At 38.5% G+C, this 16,253-nt stretch overlaps 1 protein-coding gene across 2 annotated transcripts in view; it reads left to right on the top strand.

Annotated features, from left to right (window-relative positions):
- NWD2 (NACHT and WD repeat domain containing 2) overlaps positions 1-16,253 on the top strand; it is a 165,138-nt gene that overhangs the window by 64,041 nt on the left and 84,844 nt on the right. Inside the window, exon 2 of one of the 2 annotated variants that reach the window (XM_081047818.1) lies at positions 9,040-9,128. In XM_081047818.1, coding sequence (XP_080903944.1) covers positions 9,040-9,128 — 89 coding nt within the window. Of the gene's footprint in view, positions 1-9,039; positions 9,129-16,253 lie in introns of those variants that run through there. The other variant, XM_081047819.1, reaches the window with a different exon arrangement.

Genomic DNA, 16,253 nt, shown 5'->3' with positions numbered 1-16,253 from the left:
AACTGGGATTCAGATGTAGGGAGTTTGGTTCCAGAACTACATTCAATCCCTGTATTGTCTTCTCTGTTTGATACCAGCTGGTATGTACCTCACAGAGCAGGTAATGAGCAAGATTGGCCAAGGTGTGCTTTATATGTCATTCAAATAATGGTACTCAAAAACTAAATGCAAAATGTGCTGGGATTTTGAGGGAATATGTTGGATCCATATATCAATTTGGAGACTCTCGGACCTATAGTTGGTGAAGATTTCCGTTTTAACAATATTGAGACTTCCAAGACAGGAAGATGAAATATCTCTCCCTTTGGATCTTTTTTCTCTCAGCAAGGCTTTATAGTTTGTAACATATGTCTTGCATTTCTTTTGTGAAATTTATCGTTCAGTGTTTTATTATTTTAATAATGTGTAAATGCAATTGTTTTTTAATTTGAGTTTTGGATTGTTGCATTACCCAATACCATTGATTCAGTAGTCTCTTCAGCCACTTTGTTGAACATGTTAGTTATTGTGCTTTTTCCTCTGGATTCCTCAGGATTTTCTACATACAAGATCTTGTCATCAGAGAATAAAAATGTTTTTATTTTTAATTTTGTCTTTATTTCACTAATTGGAACCTCCAGTGAAATGTTGACTAGAGGTGACAAAGTGTTCCTGATCATGGGTGGAAAACATTCAGTCTTACACCATGAATTGTGGTGCTAACTGTAGTGTTTTGTGTAGATGTCCTTTATCAGGATGAGGAAGTTCCTTTCTGTTCCCTGTGTCTGAGTTTTTATCCTGAATGGGTTTGATTTTAACAAATGTCTTTTTCCGCATCTGTGGAGTCATCATATGGTTATATCCTCTATTAATGTGGCATATTACATTAATTTACTTTCTTGTGATAAATCCCACTCGGTCACGGTGGACGTGTTGCTGGACTCAGTTTGCTAGTATTTTGTTAAAGATTTTTGCATCCATGGTCATTAGGGGTCTATTGGTCTGTAGTTTTGTTTTGTGGTTTTTTTTCCTTTAATGTCTTTGTCTGGCTTTAGGTTTTAAGGTAATATAGACTTCAAGAATGACTTGAGAATTGTTTCTTCTCAATTTTCAGAAAATGTAGAGGATTGTTTCTTCTTTAGATATTGATAGTGTGTTCCCAGTTAAACACTCTGAGCTGGTGATTTTCTTTGTGGAAAGATTCTTAATCACTAATTCAATTTTTTTTACTTGTTATAGATCTCTGAAGATTTTATTGAATCAGTTTCAGTAATTTGGATGTTTCTAGAATTTGTCCATTTCATCCAAATTTTCTAATTTCTTAGAAATAATGTTATTGGTCATAGTATATATACCATGATCATTTTTTTAACTTCCATAGTGTCAGTGAACTGTGGCTCCTCTTTCATTTCTAATTTTGATCATTTGTCTTCTCTCTTTTCTTCTTGGTCAACCTAGATGAAGGTTTGTACATTTTATTGATCTTTTAAAGGGCCATCTTTTGACTCGATTCTCTCTGGGTTTTTTGTTTTGTTTTCTATTTCATTGATTTATGTTCTTTCCTTCTTTCAGCTTACTTTGGGTTGAGATTGTTCTTCCTTTTCTAGTTTCTTAAGGTGGAATCCTAAGTCACTAATTTGAGACCTTTCATTTCTGCTATCGGTGTTTAAAGATAAAGATTTTTTAAAAAAACTTATGAGGGTAAGTTTAATGACCAGAACAAAATGAAATCAATTAGGAAACATTGTATACAAGAGAAGCTTTACAGAGTAATATGTCCTTTTCATGTTGATTATTTTAACAGGAATTAATATATGTGATTATTCTTCAGTCTTCTGAGACTAAAATTGTTTAGGTGGCCATAAGATCTGGAAACATAAATAAATATACATACTGTTGCTATTGATTGATATTCTGTGAGATGTTCAATATGCGGTTCCTCACTAGCAATTTATATAGTTCAATAATAAGCTGTGCAAAATTGCAGTTAACAATGTGCACTAAGGCAGTACTTCCATCAATCCTTGTACATCTAACTACAATGCACCGCCTCAGATGATTTGTGTTTCTAATTTTCACTGAATAAACTTGTGCCTATTAACATACCCAAAAAGAAGTAATCAAAGGAGCTCAATCTATTAAGAAACATATGTATTCTGTTTTCTGACCTTGTGGTCACCTGTATTTTATTTTTTTATAAGATTCACCTATGGTGTTATGAACATTTCTGCCAATGAATACTGAATACTGAAAAAAATGAGTACTTAAAATGAGATAATGGAAAAACAAAAACAGATTGTATTTGTTTCAAACAGTTCTACCCCAAAACGTTTTGCTGAAATGAGGTGATTTTTAATCTACACAAAAAAAATTCTCTAAATGATGCTTATTTGGTTTTAAAATTTGGTTTTAAAATAGATTTGAATTTAAAAGAAGTTTTACTCAACAATGATTTCAATAGGTCAGGCATTCCAGAATACAGTGTGGAGGTGCCATCATCATGGGATGACTTCTTCATAGTCCAATAAAGATAGTTTTCAAATATGGAAAGAATTAAAATCTTTCTATTGTATTAACCCCGAAGGGCTATTCTTCTTTATAAACTATACAGTCTTGTCAGTTTCATATACTTTTATAAAGAATTCCCACAGGAAGAAATTTCTAGAGGTTTCCCCAGATATATACAGCTACATTTTGTGTGGTGCTTACAACATGTGCTAAGTACGGCACATCTAGAACCAGATTCTTATGATCAGGGGGCTTCATAATTGCCTCCTCTCTATACCCTGTGAGGTTGGTAAAATTCATAACTATTCCTGTAACAGAATCAATCTTTATAATTGTGCCCATGGTATACAACTTGCTGTTTTGATATACATATTTATATATGTTTGATAATCATGATAATCACCACAATCAAGCTATAATTAACATATTCATTACCTCACGAGAGCTAACCATTTTTTGTTCATTTTATTTTGTGTGTGTGTGTATGGTGAGAACACTTAAAATCTACCTCTTGGCAAATTTAAAGTGTGCAATGCAATACAGTGCAATGCAATACAGTGTTGTTAACTATGATCATATTGATGTGCATTAGCTCTCCAGAATTTATTCATCATGTATGACTGAAACCTTGTCCCCTTTGACCAGCATCTCCCCATTTCTGCATTTCCCTTTTCTTCCAGCCCCTGGCAATCACTATTCTACTTTCTGCTTCTATGAGTTTAACTATTTTAAATTCTACATATAAGTGAAATCATACACTACTTTTCTTTCTGTGTCTGGCTTATTTCACTTAGCATAATGTTCTCCAGGTCTTTTCTTTACATAGTTTTGTTGGACATAGAATTCTTAGTTGACTTTTTTCCCCCCAGTATTTTGATTATATCATTCCATCGCATTCTGGTTTCCATTTCTTCTGATGAGAAGTCAGCCATTAATTGTGTTGTTCCCCTAAATGTAATGAGTCATTTTTCTTTTGCTACTTTCAAGATTTTCTTTTTACCTTTGGTTTCAACTATTTGACTGTGTGCCTAAGTGTAGATCTCTTAGTGTTTATCTTACTTGGATTCTCTGAACTTTTTGAAATGTAGATTAATGTTTTCCATTAAATTTGAGACGTTTGGTGATTATTTCTTCAAAAATGTATTCTCTCTTTCTCTTTCTCCAATCCTTCTGGGACTCCCTTTACATATAGATCACTACAATTAGTGTTGTCACACAGATTTCTGGAAGCTTGTTCATTTTTATTTAGTCTTCAAACATAGTTACTTTATTTGACTATATTGCTAATAGCGGCTTTGAAGTCTTTGTCAGCTAAATCCAATACATGATCTTGAGTGAGATCCACTCAGGGACAGTTTCTATTGGCTTCATATTTCTCCTGAATATGTGTTATTATTCTATCTCTTTGTGTATCTCATAATTTTTGTTGAAAGCTGGACCTTTTAGGTTAATACATTGTAACAAATCTAGAGTCTGATTTTTTTACCTCTGATTTTTACTTTGTCACACAACTCATGCTGTTTTTTAATTTGTTTCTTTGTGGTTTCTGGTTTGTTTAGGAACTTGCCTGGACTAAATCTATGGAGTCAGTTTCCCACTGTGGGCTGCTGATGTCTCTGCCCAGTTATTTGATGGTGGTGGTGGTGGTGATGATACCTGGCTTCCTGGGGGTCACCCACTTATCTGCATATCTTGGTGTCAGTCAGTGATTTGTCAGAATTTCTTTTCAAATACCTCAAGCCACTAAGGCTTCCACTCTCTGCCAGCGGGTCTGTATGGATTGAAAACACATGCAAAATTTAGCCAGTGTTTAAGTCTGTCCCAGCTTTTACTTTCCACTAGGTCTTCTCCTATTTCCTCTGCCCATGCGCTGTCCGGTGACCTGGAGAGGGCATGCCTGTAAGAATTCACGAAGTGTGCTGCCTTTGATTAGGACTCAGACGAGTGGGTGTCTGCTAAGCAAAGGAGATGTAACAGATACGAAATTCTGGGCAGGGAAAGTAGTGTGTGTAAAGACACGGTTCAGGTTCAAGTCATACCTGAAAAATGCTCTGCAAGGTATATGGGGAAGAGCAGTAGAAGATGGAACTTAGCTAGGAGACACATGTACATCTGCTAAACATTCTGGCCTTCATCCTCGGGGCCACCAGCTGCCAGCCAAGGTCTTTAATGAGCAAATTAGTTTTCACTTTTGATTTGTCTTGGGATTTATCTCTGGCAGCTCTGTGGAGCATAATACTGTAATGAGGAAGGACAGATAGCTGCCCAGTCAAATAGGAGACTTTGGGACTCTCAGGGTTGAGAGATGGTGAGGTCAAAAATAGAGGCCAAATTAAAAAGATGTTTATGATAAAATTGATGGAATTTGGTGATACTGAAATGAGAAGGGGTGAGTGTGGCTGGTTGGGCACGGAGAACTCAGAGGCCATGGGGAGGAGACAGCCTCTGGAAAGATGCCAAACAAGAAATGAAACCAACCAACACAACAAAAGCCAGATAGGCTGTCCAGAAGAATCACTCACTAAGGGGCCAGGTAAGAGGGAGAATCTAGGCAAGAACAATATATAGAAACCTGGAGACCGGGCTGGAACGATAATTGCAATAAGGGATGTGTGTGAATTCTAAATAGATTTTCTGACCTGCCAAGACAGAAACGACTTAATCTAATGCCCATGGCCTGAAGCTTGGGTAAGTTAAGGGCAGTAAGAGATTCCAGTCCAACGTGGTCATTTTGGCACTCTTATTTTCAATAAAAATTTGAAATTAATCTAAACCCTTCTTGTAGTAAGATAATGGCATTAATTAATAATTCTCCCCAACTAATGTTCTTCCTGTGGGTAACTCAGACACTGTACAGAGACCTTCATTAACCCTCAAATCATTGAGGAATTGTTTAGAAAGCAACTCTTTAAAACCCTAATAGTGCCAAAGTGTTAATGCACCTTTCCTCAAAGCATTAAGGAGCTGGGCGGGTGCAAATGGATGCAGTGGCTGTGTATAAAGAGTGACATGCCTTGTCTCTGATGCACACTTTTTTAACAGATCCTTTTTTATGTGTGACATTCTGTGACTTAATTTTTCCTGTTCATGACATTCTAATTTCTTTAATTGCCAACATCCGGATTTGCTGTTGGTATGAATCAGGCTTCTTTATATGATGAAGCCAGCTTATCTGTCACCCATCATAATTAATCTCTCTTCATCACTTTTCCCTTTCCAGAGCCAGTCATCATCTATTAATTCAAAAATAGGAAAATATGAGTCATATTTGTAAATAAGTAATAACAGAATGCCTATCAGATATGTGCATAGGTTCCCTGTACATTTTTAGAAAGGTTCAACATAACTTGGTAAAATGTATTAGTAGTCTGCCAGAAACACAGAAACCAGAAACGAAATCAGTATTTCAGTTTTCACTCAACTCATGGAACTAATTTTCTAATCCCCATGGTTTTATTTCCCAGAATTGCGCATAGTCTTGATTCTGTATCTATCCCATGACAAACTGTAATGTAGGAAGCCTGTCTCTTCTAGAAGTCGCAGCAGGAAAGCATTGCCTGTCCACTCATTTTTATCACTGGTGCATGTGTGGGTTTTTGCACTCACTAATTCCTTAATTGAGCACCACTCTAACCACTGGGGATGCAGCAGTGAATGAGATAAAAGAGGGGTCTGATTCCCTTGGAGCTCTCATTGCAGTGTGGGAGACAGATAGTACACAAACACCAACGACAGAGATGAGTGATGTGCAAAGGATTTAAAGAAGGTGACACGATAGTGGTATTGTACATGGAAGGCTCAGAGAAGGGCTCTCTGAGGAAGTGGCAGCAAGCTGATGCTTGAACGACACGAGAGTCCTTGAGATGGTCACAGGACTCAGTGTTCCAGGAGGAAGACACAGCTAGAGCACAGGTCACACGTCAGAATGTAATCAGAACCAAATGAACGCCAGTGCTGGGAAAGTGGTCAGAGATGAGCTCAGGGAGAGGCAGGACATTAAAGGTAAGGAGTGTGGATTTCATTGCAAGTTCCATGAAGAGCTGCTGGAGGGTTTGAAACAAGATAATGATGTGATCTGAGTTACATTTTTCAAAGATCAGTCTGGCTGCTTTGTGGAGAGTGGATTGAAGGGGGCAAGTGTGGAAACTGGAAGATAGAGTCCAGATGAGAGATGAGTTTGGCTTGCACCAGAGGTGCAAAGAAGTACATTATTTCAGGATTTGTTCTGAGTAGATGGAGCAAGAGAACTTATTGATGGGTTGGCTATTGAAGGGTGTATTATAAAAAGGGACAAATCCATCGAAGATAACTCGGATTTCCTTGTTTCATAAATGTTCCATAAATGTTAGGACTTCAACATCTTTTAACCATTCCTTGAAGTGACTGCTTCATTTTCAAAGATTGATTCTTTGCACAGTTGCATATTTTCCATGGTTAGAACAGACCATGACACACGGCTCTCTAGATTCAAATCTGGATTCTCCAACTTAGTGGTCATGTGACCTTGGGCAAGTCTCTTAGCTCCTCTATTGTTCGGTTTCCTCGTATAAAAAATAAGGAATAATAATTTTACCTATATCATAGGATTGTTGTTAGACTAAGAAAACACACATAGAAATACCTGGCATACTATTAGACTATAGTAAGTACTCAGTAAATGTTAGTAATTAGATACTGAATTTCTGTCTTCTCCTCCTTACTATTGTCCCTTCAGGTCCCACTACCTAGTAATAAGACTTACAATAACAATTTTAAGGAACAAATAATTTCTGTTCCTGATATCATTTCATAATTTTTTCATGTATTATCTTGATACTTTTTTTTAAAATATCTTAACAATAATCCCGGTTAATACATTCCCAAATTCCATACCTGGTATAAGTCTTTGTTTATCTTTAAAATGACTCTTGTTATTTGGGTTTAAACATTTGTAGTTCTTTAGAAAGAGTGGCTGAATACTGTCAGCTTTTTGTGAAGTTAGTGTTTTCAACCCTTAAAATGAGGTGAGGGAGGATGGGCATCTGATCCCGAGATTATATGAATTACATAAAGTCATATACACACTGAATGTACGGCCTCCCCCAGTTCCCTGACAGCAGCTGGATGCTGCTTGGATGTACCACCCCCGAGCTTGGCCTTCCTGCGTTCCCTTACAACGTCGGTCCGCGCTGGGATGTACACTTGGAAAAGACCCTATTCATTCGGATCATGGGGTCATCTAAAAGACCTTGTATTGAAGACCTTTGGTTTCCATGTAAACACTGGTTCCTGTCACTCTGTGAAGCTGCAACTGCATTTCAGACTCTTGAGATTGGTTATTTGCATCTCAAAATAGGCTTGAGAACAGAAGGAAAGTAGAGTAGGTCAGCACACATATGGTTGAATTTGCATGGACAGATGTGCTTGTGAATAATAAGGAAATTCTTTTAAATTCGTTCCTTAGTTATAAATGTGATGTGCAAATGTTTCATAGTTATGGCTGGGATTGAGGTGTATTGAGCAAATGTTACTTTTCATAAGATAACATATTAACCTAATTTTTAAAAGCTCTGTGTCTCATCTTTCACTGAGGTTAGTTGGACAAAGAACAGCATCTCTTTGCTGTAAGAATCTTGTAGTGTCATCATTGACACCGAGCATCGTCCAGCACAGGTGGCTTTGGAATCCCTTTCTGTGCAAAACATTCAACATTAAATACATACATAGTCTATGGTTCTTCTGGTTTCAGGTTCTCTGTTTCTTTTTGTATTTTTTTAATGACATGGAAAATAATATATATATATGATTTTTACATGATGTGGCACCTGTAAAACAATTCCATTCTGTGATATAACAGGACTCCCTAAGCCCGGGGTGGGAAATGTTAAACTCTGTTGAACTGTTGGCCAATTAAATCTATTTTGTCTGAAATCAGCTAGTTTTGGGTCTTGTATCCTACGGTTTGTCTCTCCTAATTATAGTGCTGATTGCATGGATATTGCACTAAATTTTGTAAAACTCATAGTATTTCTAAATACTATAGCAAATGATGATAGAGTCTGGATTTTCTGGAAGCCAATGATGAAATTAATCTGTGTGTGTGTGTGTGTGTGTGTGTGTGAGAGAGAGAGAGAGAGAGAGAGAGAGAGAGAGAGAGAGAGAGAGAGAGAGAATTTTGAAACTGTTTGGGGCCAAAACACCTGATAGCCCTACAGTTTTCCTTCAACCTCTTCCAAACTCAGTGTAGCTGTGGCTATTTAAGAGCTCCATGTGAGGGACTAGATGGGTGTAAAGATCACCTGTGAATTCTCAGCTTTGGCAGTGCACACAGAACTCACCAGTGGATCTCCCGTCCATCCTGCCTCTGGGCTTCTTGTGTGTGCCTGGTAGGGATCTCTGCTCCCTGTGCTGCATTTAGAGCGGGTCAAATATCCCATCATTTCACAATGCAGCAGCCCAACTTGATTATACTAATGTTGATATTTATTGTAAGTTTTCATATTTTTTTCTCCAGAAATATGTATATATACATGGACATAACTCCCTTTTTCTGTGTTTGTTTTTCTACCACAGACACAGGAGCAGAAAGACAGGCACTAAGAGAAAATGTGTATCCTAAATTGAGAGAATTCTGCAGAGAAAACTATGGATTAGAATTTCAGGTAACTTTCATATTAATTTCATTTTTTAGTGATGTCAGCTAAAGAACTGAGCTTTGTGTTTGTTTCTTGTCACAATTTGGTTGTTATAAAAAACAGATTTTAAACCCTGAAAATTTTCATTTCTGTAAGTATAGGTAAAAAGAAACACTGGAAAATGGAAATAAAATATTTAGGCTTTTTTTGTTTTGTTTTGTTTTGGTTTTTTAGGTTTTGTACTTTTATGCTCTGTTTCTTGGACCCTGCCAGTTATTGGCTTGTCTTTTGCTTCAAACCATGTTTATTTGCTCTTTTGACAATATAACTATTATCAAAAAGGTGAAGGTAGCATGCTAAGTACCTGCCTTTAAGCTATGATCTCTATCAATGTTTTACATCTAATAATCGGGACCAACTTTCTCAAAACTATTTCCTGTTAGCAGCCTGGCCAGACCTTGCCTTCCCTCTTACCTTTTAGTTCTATTCCCCACATTGCAGAATGTTCTTTTTCCTAAGCATTTCAGGGATTTACCATTTACAAAACAATTAAATCAGCCTTTCCAGAGACAGTAACTGTGCATGTCATTGCTAGAGCTTATGAACAGCTTAGCATTTGTAGACACTGTTGATTTTGCCACCTAATAGAAAAATACTTAACAATTTGGGTATTTCTTGGACATCCAAAAATTGGAAAAGTAAATGGCTCCCGCGACAGATAACTTTAGTAAGAATATTTCAACCTCATTTACAATGGGAGTCTTAATTCTCCAGTGCTATATCTTAAATATAAATTTACACTGTTACATGAGGAATTGGTACAAACTAGAGGTTTGTGGTACAAGGGTGCAAAATGCACCAGTGTTAGTGGAAGAAAATTTCACCGTTTGTTTCCTCCTAGGTATATATTTGATCTTGGTCTACTTAATGATACCTTCTAATATAATGTATATATTAATAGTCTCAAATGACTTCAGTCTCAATGCGTAGTTTCAGTCAGCAGCAGAGTATTGAGACATACTGAAGTTACTCATAAGGCACCATTTACTTGACAAATTATGAACCTATGTTAAATTTCCTTGTCATGAATTCAGCATTACCTTCTTCAAGGATCTGCTTCTATGGATAACAGGGTCTCAACTGTTACAAAAACGTTGATCTCTCAAGATTCCCAAAGACTTAGACACTCGTTGGGAAGTCAGTTACTACAGAGGAAGAAACGTGTCCAAGCATATGAATCCCATCTTTGAGGGAGTTTGAGTTGGCATTGTTTTTCTCAGTTGAGGGAGGAAGTCTTTGAGCTACAAAACAGCTTCCATAAAACATGGTATTGATTAGGATTAGCTGAAGGAAAGAAAAGAGAAGTATATTTTCTAAATGATAAGTAGGCACAGAAGACACAGTAAAAGGCAAACTATAGCAAGCAAGAGCCATGGAATAAATTGACAGCAAGGATCATTCTAGGCAGATTCAAGGAATCAGTCAATGAGATATGCTGGACAGCACTGAAACAGCAGTGGGCAAAGCACACGTGGAACTGAGCCCCAGCGATCTCATGTGAGTGATGTAACCTGCCAGTCTGTCAGTTCAGCGTCTAAAATGAGGGTGGTGACAGTTTATAGATCTGAGGTTGTGTTTAGAATAAAACATGTAAAGTTGCATTTGCTTTCCAGCTTCTAAGCTTAACAGGTACTCAACTATGTAATAACTGAACCTTCTAGAAATATATTTTTTTGGTAGGTTAATTATAGATCTCCCTAAGGATATGTTTTCTAGAGAGATGGTTCTCTTTTCAAACTGCAACCAAATATGCTGGAAGCTTCATGAAAAAACCCAATTTGCCCATCCAGTAGTCTGGATTCCATCTTTGCTGTGCTATTAACCCAGGCGAAGTGAATTTCTTAGAGTTACTCAAACGTACCAGTCTATTTCATGCCTCCTTGCCTTTGCTTATGTTCTCTCCACCAGCAGTGCTGTTCAATCTTGTTCTTCCCCTGCATCAACTCCTAAGTCCTCTTCATTCTTAAAACTTTTCCTATCTGATCTTAAGTCATGCCCCTCTCCTCCGTGCCCACTGGTCTGCAGCTATGTGTCTGCCATTTGGTTCCATGAACACTTCAAGCCCGTTCCCATTTAGGGATTTCACCCTGGATCTTCTCTCTCTCTAGGAATGCTCATGTCCTCATCTTCATGTGGGCACTTTCTCTTTGTCCTTCAGGTCTCCACTGAAATGTCACTTCCTAAAGATGCTTCCCTAATGATCCCATCTAAAGTAACCACTAGGAACTCTCTTTGACATTACCCTATTTTAGTTCTTTGCACGGCATATGTCAGTATTGAATATTTTTCTTGTTTACTCATGTATCGGCTTGCGTATTGTCTTTCTCCCGTTCAGTTGTAAGTTCCACAAGAACAGGGACTTGTCTGCTTCGTGACACCAACATTCCTGGTCCTAGAATAGTGCTTGCCGCATAGGAAAACTCCATAAGAATGAGTTGAATGAATGCATGAGCATATGAACGAAGGAAATCTCAGCCTACTCTTGCTTAAGGAAGCCTTGACTGATCTCCCATCCCTCCCAGGATATGCCTTGTACCCTGGTCTTTACTCCCCTAAAAGCCTATGCATAACTCCCAGTCATTCATCCATTTCATGTAAGAAGTATTTGTTGACCATTGGCCACACGCCAGTCAATATTCCAAGTGCTGGGAATACAGGAGCAAACCAATATTGTTGGGGGAGACAGAAATAAATGATACATTCCAGTGGTAATAGATGCATTTTACTGAGTAAATGCTTTTAAGAAAAATAAAGCAGGATCGTGGGGGTAGCAAATGCCAGGTTGTCAGAGAAGGCCTCGGTGATAAGACAACCTTTGAGCAGAGATCTGCAGAAAGTGGTGGAGCAAATCACACAGACATCTAGGGAGGAAGATGCGAGTCAACCAGGAAAGGGCTCTGAGGTAGGAGTGTGTTTAGAATAGTCTTGGAACAGCAAAGAAGCCAAGTATGAGTGGAGTGGAGTGAGAAAGGGAAATAATTGTAGAAGAGGACAGCAGAGTCAGATCATATGGGATCTTCCGGGCCAAGATTAAGGACTGAGAACTTTACTGAGTAAGAAAGGAAAGCGTGACATTATATAACTTACATTTAAGAGCTTCGCATAAGCCCTGTGAGGAGACTGGAATGGGGGTGGGAAAGAATGGTAGAAACAGGAAGATAGTGCAAGTAAGAAATTATGGTGGCCTGAACTAGCGTGAGCAGTGGAGATGAGACATCTGGTTAGGTAAATATTTCATCACCTGCCTGTACGATCTGAAAGTTCTCAGGACTTATTCATCTCATCCCAATGATTAGTCAAGTATTCTGGCACACATTAGGCCATTTAGTGAAATCTTTATTAAATTAAATTGATAGAATATGGAGTTACATTTTAAGCAAGGCCATATACATGTACTTTTGTCTATATGCCTGTGTGGCAGGCTGTTTTCTAGTGTTTCCTTTTATTTTTTTCATTTAAACTCAGATATTTAATGAGGATGCTCCAGACTCTTTGATTATGTGACCGTCTGTCAGTTCAGTGTGTAATGTATGTAGGCTGATTGCTCAGAGATGGAAACAACTGAATGGAAAGAATACCAACCCCACTCAGAGCAGAAAACCCACATGGCTTCCCAGAGAGACAAAGTGTATAAATAATATGTTGTTTGATTTGCCAGTGTTCAGTAAGTGCCTTTGGCTACAGAGAAGAGGATAGAAAGGAAGAATGAAGGGAATAAATTCCGAAAAATACAGACAGATGGGGACAAAAGCAGGTGGTATAGGACCCAGTAAATAAAGGGCTTGTATTTGTATCCACAGGTGCCATCCGTTCTTGCTTGCAGATGTTTCCTCTCCATTCTCATTGACGAGTCCCTGGTCTAACTAACCCTCATTGCTTCAAAAGTTGTATGAACAAAAAGCATCTTAACTGATCTTGTTCTCTGCTTACCCCCAGTAGGTTGCAAGTCCTTGAGGAAGAGACTAGTTCTCATTTATTTTTAAGTCCTTGGGGCCTGGAAGAGTATTTGACATTTAGTGGGCACTTGTCAGGGTACTTTAGGAAGAACTGCCAGCACCAGCACCCTGCTTGAGTTTTTCTACACAATACCACCAGCGTAATCTTACTTGAATGTCACATTGTCCATTCCTGTGCTTAAAAGCTGTCAGTGACTCCATGCTGCCTACAGGGTCCCTCTGGAACATGACCCCAGCTGTCTCTCCAACTCCCATCTCCCACTCTTCCCAACATAAATACTCCATTCTCAGCCTGTCCTTGGCGCATATCTTGCTGATTGCTTATTCCTAACTTGAAAACTTCTTTCAGTTCTCTTCTTATCAGAAATACCCTTTCTTCTCTAACTTCTGTCCTTCAAAATCCAGCTCAAGGCCTAGCTTTCCCAAAATGTCTTTTTCAATTTCCAAATATCTCCCCCTTCTCTCTGAGCTCTTATAAATCTGCTCTTATAAATCTTCTCTCTGAGCTCTTATAAATCAGTCCCCACTAGTACCCTGAGACCCCAGTACACCTAGTTAGGGCAGGGACCTCTAAAAGGGGTTCTGGACTGACCTGGGCACTTAGGACACCTCCATTTTGAAAGCAATTTTCATTTGAATCCAACCACTCAATACATCATCCCTTTAGAATACCTTCTGATAACCAACTTCTTTAGTGGGCTACTGTTTGTCTCATTCCATTTTAGTCACCAGTGTTCACAAACCTGTTCCTTTTTCTTCACCTTTAACATCCAGTAAATCTCAAAGGCCTGTGGACTCTGCCTCCCTATATATTTCAACAGTCTATCCCATTTGTTGAGGTCTGTATTATGGTCGTCTTGACTGTTGAATAGACACCCTACTGGTCTGTTTACCTTCATCTCTGCCTTGTCCTCTCCAGCATCTATCCCCTACCTCTCTTGACTGCCTAGTCCACCCTCCCAATACTGCTGCAGTAGTATTTCTGAAATGCAAATCTGACCCTTTTATCTCCAAAATACAGTCTACACTTCTTAGCACAGCATGCAAGTTCTCTTTTCCACTCCTATCTACCAATGAGGTCTTATGTGTCACCCTCCCCACAGGCAGACTATTTTAGCCATTCTGAACTACATTCAGTTCTCCAAACAGTTTTCTTTTTCATTTGTCTTTTCCCTGAGTCTTCACACACACTGTGCCCTCTGTATGGGGTGCCCTTAAATTGCCCACCATGCAAATAACTAGAAAAATTTCTATTCATTCTTTAAGAAATAGTAAACTTCCTTCTGTAAAAGTACATAGGCTTTATTCTTAATCTTTAATAGCATTTGTCATATTGTTTGAATTACTTTTAAAATGTCCTTACTCCACTAACTGGAAGCTCTTAGTGGTCAGAAATCATATTATTGTGCCTTCATGTCACCAGCATTTTTATAGTACCTGGCTCATACTATATATGTAATCAATGTTGTGAATTTATTGATTAAATTAATACGATCCAGAAGCTGAGAGTGTAGACCAGTGCTACACAAAAGAAATATAAGTCACAGCTCTGGGGAGCCACAAGTGTAATTTAAAATTTTCTATTAACCATGTGTTAAAAACTTTAAAAAAAAACCACAGGTAAAATTTATTTTAATATTTTATTTAAGCCATTATATCCAAAGCATTTCAACATGTAAGTCAATGTAAAAATTATTAATAAGGTACTGAGTCTTCAAAGTCCAGCTATATTTTACACTCACAGTACATCCCAGTTTGGACCCATTTCAGGTGCGTGACAACCATATGTGGCCAGTGGCTCTTATGCTGGAATGCACAGCTTCAGCTGGGAGAGGCATCAGGGTGGGGCTGTTCTGATAGGGTTGGAAGCCTGACTGCCCAGTGACAGGTGGCCAACTGTGAGTGACAGGTAAACACCTAGAGAAGTTCCAGTGAGAGTGGAAATTCATTGGTACATGTGAAAAAGAAATCCATATAATGATTAAGAAAATTACGTTTCTACTTGTCAGATTAGTAACTTTATTTGATCGTGTTTGGACATTGCATTAGTAGGGTACATAACCTGAAATAATTAATGCAACTTTCCAAAGTGCTGTGGAATTGGGACAGAGTGACAATGAGGCAATAAACTAAAACACGTGGTCAGCAGTTCATTTGCCGTCTGTCTTAAGACTTGACTTTCTTTGAAATTAAGAGAGGCAGGTGATGGAAACACTCACTTCCCAGTTTTACTTGAATCGTCCCGTCTTGGTGGGTACCATTTGTTACCTCTTACAACTTTGCTAAATATAGCTTTAAAAAAAATTCCCCCATTTGTCCTTGCAATTAAAGGCGACAACTTGGCCTCAGAGCTGGAATTCCCCTGTGCTGGCCCCAGGCCTCTTCCTTCTCTCTGACAGGCAAATGGTGGTGTCCTAGGTGTTCAGGGAAGTGTGAGCGTGAAACCTGGAATGCCTGCCAGCGGGAAGGCTTTGCCATGCCTACTTTCTGTCTCATGACGACATTGTCATGCCACCCAACAGCACCAAGGGGACGGATGCTCATCCTTAACAAGATGCATTATTTGGTCTAGAGTTGGTCTTCCTCTCTTTTGCTTGAGGGGCCATCTCTTCGTGTTTCCTTTAGCAGCACAGGTCCAGACCTGTTCGCCTGATTTTTTTTCCCCTCCCTAGACCCCCAATTAGAGTGTAATCTTCTCCTTAAGCTGATACCTGTGTGTGTGAGTGACCCCACACCAGCATCTCCAGCTCTCTCTGCTCCATCGTTACATGAAGATAATACTCTGCTTTTTGAATGTTAACATATCTAAAATGGAACCCATCCTTCTTCTCCCTTTTCCCAGTTTTCCAATTGCTACTATTTCCCAGTTTTCCAGACTTTAAAATCTTGGCTTATAGTCCATCTGTCACCCTTTACAACCTAGAGCTAAACTGCCACTCTTCCCCTTGAATTACTTGCCAGTGTTTCTTAGAAGTTCACCTTTCTTCCCACCTCACCAGGCTCCCTCTTTACCCAGGCTTCCATTTTTTAATAGCTGAGTGACCATGGCAGTCTTTTCCCAATCTTTCCTTGCCCTGGGTGTTTTTGTGTTCTGGTCCAGACTGTACACAGCTGCTTAAATAATCTTCCTTAAACA

This window comes from Rhinolophus hipposideros (assembly GCF_964194185.1).
Source record: "Rhinolophus hipposideros genome assembly, chromosome: 1".
In the NCBI taxonomy this organism is placed as follows: domain Eukaryota; kingdom Metazoa; phylum Chordata; class Mammalia; order Chiroptera; family Rhinolophidae; genus Rhinolophus; species Rhinolophus hipposideros.
The sequence above is the reverse complement of the archived record's forward strand: the minus strand, read 5'-3'. Positions and strand labels throughout refer to the sequence as shown.